The sequence below is a fragment of the Elephas maximus genome, chromosome X, assembly GCF_024166365.1.
Source record: "Elephas maximus indicus isolate mEleMax1 chromosome X, mEleMax1 primary haplotype, whole genome shotgun sequence".
NCBI classification, from domain to species: Eukaryota; Metazoa; Chordata; class Mammalia; order Proboscidea; family Elephantidae; genus Elephas; species Elephas maximus.
Genome location: NC_064846.1, coordinates 69,449,292 through 69,455,823, shown reverse-complemented (window position 1 = coordinate 69,455,823; position 6,532 = coordinate 69,449,292). Strand labels below are relative to the sequence as shown.

At 37.3% G+C, this 6,532-nt stretch overlaps 1 protein-coding gene across 1 annotated transcript; it reads left to right on the top strand.

Annotated features, from left to right (window-relative positions):
* Window positions 1-2,364: 2,364 nt before the first annotated feature.
* Window positions 2,365-5,504, top strand: PABPC5 (poly(A) binding protein cytoplasmic 5). The gene is made up of 2 exons (XM_049872842.1): window positions 2,365-2,497; window positions 3,029-5,504. The coding sequence occupies exon 2, from the start codon at window positions 3,169-3,171 to the stop codon at window positions 4,315-4,317; it is 1,149 nt and encodes a 382-aa protein (XP_049728799.1). The 5' UTR covers window positions 2,365-2,497; window positions 3,029-3,168; the 3' UTR covers window positions 4,318-5,504.
* The last annotated feature ends 1,028 nt before the right edge of the window (window positions 5,505-6,532 follow it).

Sequence of the window (6,532 nt, the reverse complement as noted above, 5' to 3'; positions counted from 1 at the left end):
GCAACTAGGAGTACATAGCAAAGTGTATATAAGTTTTTGTATGAGAAACTGACTTGGTTTGTAAACTTTCACTTACAGCACAATAAAAATTAAAAATGAAAGTGATTAAACAAATTATTTCATTTTTTGCCCATAATACCTTCTGCTTAGTGTAGGAGAATTTTTTAAAAATCATTAATTTTAAAGCATTACAAAATTTTTGATCTTTGATCAGATTTTTAAAAAGTCACTGTAGTTTAGAATGATCATAGTGCAATGGCCCTAGAATCACTGGTAAATATAGAGAGGAAGTTATTTTGAAAATAAGTATTTTTAACAACCCAACTCTATCCATACCCTTGGAGAAAGTATGTACAAAAGAATTTGAATATGGACATTTAGATGGTTATACGAACAAATGAAAATATGGTATTGTAGGACTTAGACTCTAGAATTTAAGCTGTTATTTTAATATAATGCTTTCAACAAAATAATATTTTTTAAATGAGAAAAATAAAAATGACGCCTCATTCTAATCCGTTGTTAAGCATATAAGATACTTAAAAAAAATGTGTTCAAAGTAAAATAACCATATTTTTCCAAGTGTTTCTATATGTTAGCTACTATCATCATTAAATCTAGTTTTCATTAGTCTATCTGTATAATGTTTTTGTTTTTGCCTTTTCTCACATATTTTTATACAGATAGCACGCTGTTCTGTGTTTGTTTGCTGTCTTGCCTTCCCCCTGCAAGGCACCCTCACAAACGCTCCCGTGCCAATCCTCTTCCACATATAGCTGTAAAAAAAAAATCAGATTAGTGTAAAAAAAAAAAAATCCCAGTGCCGTCAAGTTCATTCGGACTCATAGCGACCAAATACGACAGACAGAGTAGAACTGCCCATAGAGTTTCCAAGGACCACCTGGTGGATTCGAACTGCCGACCCTTTGGTTAGCAGCCGTAGCACTTAACCGCTACGCTACCAGTGTGCTTATGAAAATACCTCATGAGGGAAGGGTGCAGCTGGAAAACAAATGCAGAAAGCACACATTATTTGTGTAAAAATACAGTAATCTGTATGTCCTAGTGAAGCAAGAACGTTAGAAGGCAAGCACAAAAACACAGTAAAGAAAATTACTATATACTTGAGTAAATGAAGAGGGTAAATCACCATCTTTAGTCAACAATATAGTCTAATATAGATTGTAAAATGTAAACAATGAAGCAGCACATGAACTTAAACTGTTTCTAAGAATTTCTTATTAGAAAAACACCCTTTGAGGTCATGTCGTTCTCTTGCTTTCTTTTTTTCCCAAGATCTTTCCTATCCTAATAGTACTTGTATATTTTGTTTGAACTTTTTTTTCCGTGGGGGGAGGGGTAGAGGGAGTGTGGAAAGGGCTGGGTGAGGAGTTGTTTGTATATTATAGACATTTTCAAGAAGCGAAAATTTTCAATTTTCTGAAAAAACAAAATTCCTCTCCAACACAGTTTTTCACATACTCTAAAGAGAGATTCTTGGAAAACCTCAGAGTTAAATCTAATCTCATGGCATTTTTCTCTGCAATAATTTAAAGACTACCCATGTTGAAATTCATAACTAATTGTGTAAAGCAACTACAACTTTACATGTTTATGTCATCTACGAATATTAATTATACATATTGCATTGATTCTGCAGCTTTTATCTCTAAAACTGAGACTTCCTAAATGTGATTATGGAGGCAACATAACAGCCTCTAAGTTTTGTGCACTAAGTACCATTAAAAGCCATTTTATGGCTCTCAAATCATTAGAACCTTAGGATTACTGGTGCAGCGAAAAGAACTCTTTACCTACTACCTAGGGATAATGCTTTTTTTTTTTTAGGGATAATGCTACCATTATGTCGGAAATTAACGGAGTAAGCATAAACGCCAAACAAAACAGGGCCCTGTGTTCCATTTGACCTTGTGATCATTTAGCACTAATTGGGTGCCCAGCACAGCTGTCAACTTTGACTTTCCAAACCACTGAGGAAAGTATGCAATCTATATATCCTGTTTCCTAAGCAAAGTGATTCACTGAATTAGCTTTTTTTTTTAACTTTTAAGAGTTCTTTCCGCCCAGGACACCACATCCTATTGTTATTTTGAGATCAGAGTCTAAATATGAGTAAATAAATACTTTACAATAATACGGAAAAGAAAAATCTAAAATTCATTTTAACTAAAAAAAAAAAAATCTTGGCACAGAGCACGAGGGAAGTTACTTAGCACGGTTCCGGGTTTCCTTGCGCCCCTCCCTCACGCCCTACCACAGCTAAAGGCTTTTGGTCCCTCAGTCGGTCTGTCCTGCGGTGAGCAATCCCTGCGCATGGGTCCGCGCTCTGCCCGCCCGCCGCGCATCTGCCCTTCTCTTCTGACTCCGCCCCGCATCTGTCCGGAACCGCCTCGCGTCTGAGCTGACCCACTGCACGTCTGCCAGCCAGTCCCTCCGGACCTGCTGCGAGGCTGCCGAGATCACCGCGCGTCACTCGGTCCGTACCCAGTGGGCATCTTGGGTATCTGGGCGGTCTCCCGTTCCCCGCGCGCGTGTGTCTGTCTGTCTCTCTGTCCGATCCGCTGCCTGCAGCCTGATCCCAGCGCACCAAGTGCCTAGTCTGCCTTTTCGCCGACGCTGAGTGTGTGTAGCGGCCTTAGCTGCGAGTCCGCCTGAGACCCGCCAGGCAGCCGGCGGAGGAATACTTGTTCGGCCCCTGCCCTTGTGGATCTAATTTTAAACCAACAGGAGCTTGAGGCCTATATTTATACAGAAATCGGGTCGCGAGGCCTCTGTGGGCAATGCTAGATTTGGGGAGTCAGATAGCTGCTTGACGATCTCTTACAATTTAACAGGGAAAGAGTAATTTCTTCCTTAATATTGGCTTTTGAAACTGATTTTAAACCTGAACGGGGTGAAAATCATAAGCCCCCTTAGGGAAAAGAGGTTACTTACTGGGGTGTTTTTTTTGTCTGATGTGTTTATTCTGAGCCTGCTGACCAGCTGTTTCTGAACTTCATTTTCTCAGCTTCAACAGTGATTCTGAGCCTGCTTTAAGCTTCCTTCGCCTTGGCTTTTTCTGTTCTTCGTGAACAGCTGCTTGGCCCATAGCTTAGAGAGAGCGGTCTTTTTCTCTCCCAAGAGAGACTCCTCCTTGTGTTTAGAGAGATGGGGAGTGGGGAGCCTAATCCTGCTGGCAAGAAAAAGAAGTACCTCAAAGCTGCCCTGTACGTGGGTGACTTGGACCCAGACGTCACCGAGGACATGCTATATAAGAAGTTCAGGCCTGCTGGTCCTCTGCGCTTCACACGAATCTGTCGTGACCCAGTGACCCGCAGTCCCCTGGGCTATGGCTATGTTAACTTTCGTTTTCCTGCGGATGCTGAGTGGGCACTCAACACCATGAATTTTGATTTAATTAATGGCAAACCATTTCGCCTCATGTGGTCTCAGCCAGATGACCGCTTAAGAAAGTCTGGAGTTGGAAACATCTTCATCAAAAACCTGGACAAATCCATAGACAATAGGGCCCTTTTTTACTTATTTTCTGCTTTTGGGAACATTCTCTCCTGCAAAGTAGTCTGCGATGACAACGGCTCTAAAGGCTATGCCTACGTACACTTCGACAGCCTGGCCGCTGCCAACAGGGCGATCTGGCACATGAATGGAGTGCGGCTCAACAACCGCCAGGTGTATGTTGGCCGGTTCAAATTCCCGGAAGAGCGGGCCGCTGAAGTCAGAACCCGGGATAGAGCAACTTTCACCAATGTGTTCGTTAAAAATTTTGGGGACGACATGGATGACGAAAAACTGAAGGGACTTTTCAGTGAATATGGGCCAACTGAGAGTGTTAAAGTGATAAGAGATGTCAGTGGGAAATCCAAAGGCTTTGGATTTGTGAGATATGAGACACACGAGGCTGCCCAAAAAGCTGTGCTAGACCTTCATGGAAAGTCAATTGATGGGAAAGCGCTGTATGTAGGACGAGCACAGAAGAAAATTGAACGCCTGGCTGAGTTAAGGCGGAGATTTGAACGGCTGAGATTAAAGGAAAAAAGTCGGCCTCCAGGGGTGCCTATCTATATTAAGAACCTAGATGAGACCATTGATGATGAAAAACTGAAGGAAGAGTTTTCTTCCTTTGGATCAGTTAGCCGGGCCAAGGTGATGATGGAAGTGGGGCAAGGCAAAGGGTTTGGTGTTGTATGCTTCTCCTCTTTTGAAGAGGCTACCAAAGCAGTGGATGAGATGAATGGTCGCGTAGTGGGCTCCAAGCCCCTGCATGTCACCTTGGGCCAGGCCAGACGCAGGTGGTGAGGATGACAATACTCAATTTTTTCAGCCTTAAGCTGGTGCCCACTTAGTTTGGGCTACTTTGTGATATGAGGTTATTTTATGGCAATTCACAGGTTTTTAAGTGAATACTTTCTTTTGAAAAAAAAATGAAACTTAGCAAACCTTGTTCATTCTAGTGAAGTTTCTAATTGTAAAATTGTCATTTTGTACTACTTTTTGATATAATATCTTTAGGAATATGTAGAATAAAGTTTATTCCTCAACATTTTTTTTTTCTTGAATCAGCCAAGGTGAGGTGATTGATTGGGTATATATGTTTCCTTTATTATTTCAGTAATACTACTAAATTTAATTTCTTCCATGAAAATATTCTCAAAATGGCCCTTCTGAATCTATCAAAGTAAAAACTTCTAACTTGCTTTTTGAGAAATGAGTAAGAGTACAGGAAAATGTATGTGATCCAGTTAACTTTTGTGCATACTTACATGTTAGGTTACGTGAAATGGATATTCTTTTAAAAAGATGCGTAGTTTTTTTTTTTGTTAGTTTATTTACATTTTTGTTTCCTTTTTTAATATATTATGACCTTAGCACAGACCCGATAGTGGCTTGGACTAAAGTGTTAGGAGTTTTCTTTATTACCTTCATGCCCAGAGAAGTGAGTATATTGGTGTTTTTCAGTCAATACCTTAGAAAATAAACACTTTAGACTTTGGTATTTAAATTATGCTTTGATTCTTAAAAATCTTTACTGAGAGATTTGGTATTTGATGATGGTCTAAGGAGAACTCTTACCACTCATCCTGTTAAATTAATAAGAAAGATAACTACACTGAATTAGCTTAACATACAGATACCTTAATATTTTGCCTTCAGCCTTTATCAAGTGTCAATATAAAGGGCAAAAAAATCAATGGAATGATGTTGAAAACCTACTTTTATAAAAATTTCTTCTACTGAACTCATCGTTATCTCTTATCAATGTAATAATATTTCAAAGTTAAAGAAGTTGTCTCTTTTAAGTCCCATGTCTCCATTTATTATATAAGAGTTATTAATCCAGTATGGTTCCCTTTACATCTTGGATAGTTGGAAGCTTCAAAGATATGCATTGTTCTGTATTGCAGATATGTTATTTAATGTGTGATTTCTGGCATAATTATCTAGTTTTTCACCTGAAGTTTCCTAGTCTTCCCACTCTTCTCCCTTTCATCCATATTACACTTTTTTTTGTATGGCCTGTTTTTTTTTTTTAATATATGCCAGTTCAAATCTGTTTTGGAAGTAGGGAAATAAATGCCTAATTTATGTAAAATTTAATTATTTCTTAAAAATCTAAAATTCACTCATACCAAAGATCTGAACATAAGAAAATGTTTTGTCTCTCTTCTCAGTTGGTTTTCATTACTTTATATATAAATCTGTTTCATACATAATTAATACAATATAAATATATAATTTTGTTAATACTTTTATTACCTATTTGACCATAAAATACTAAAAATAAGCTGTTTTATGTTATTGTTTATCTGAAGATTACATGTATATTCATATCAGATATTTTCAAAATGGAAAATTGTTTTATTGATTATAAACATAATACATACTCATTGTAAAAAAAAAATGTAGACAGTGAAGAAATTTATAAAGAATTAAAATTCCCACCATTGAAAGATAACCACTATTAATGTTTTCAGCGCATAACTTTCCATTCCTTTTTTCCTATGTGTACACACACATTTTTACCAAAAAAGAAAGAAAACACACTATATTGTACTGTTCTGTATTTTTTTTATTTTAAACTGAACCATAATCTTACGATATCAATAAATATTGCTCAATATCATAATTTTAGTGACTGCATAGTATTACATTGTGTGGATGTATTACAACTTATTTAATTTGTTATTAACGTTTATATATTTTTAAATATTTCTTACATTTGTAAACAATGGTTTGATGAACATCCCCTGCTAAAAAAACTGTGTGAGTTATAGGAGCTTGAGAAAAAAATAATCTACAGCATGTAAACCTTAATTCTGCTAAAGTAATAAAAATGTACACCATATTGATATATATATCAAAATTTTGGAACACCTTCAAGATACAGTGAGCACTTAAATTGACAAAAGAAAAACTTAAAAACTAAAGGGAAATAATTTCTCATGTTTTATGAGCCTGTTTACATTATTGCCACCTTTAAAAGATACGGAAACAATGCAATTCCAGATAATTT

Coding starts and splice junctions, on each gene's coding strand:
- PABPC5 (XM_049872842.1), top strand. CDS start 3,169: ATGGGGAGTGGGGAGCCTAATCCTGCTGGCAAGAAAAAGAAGTACCTC.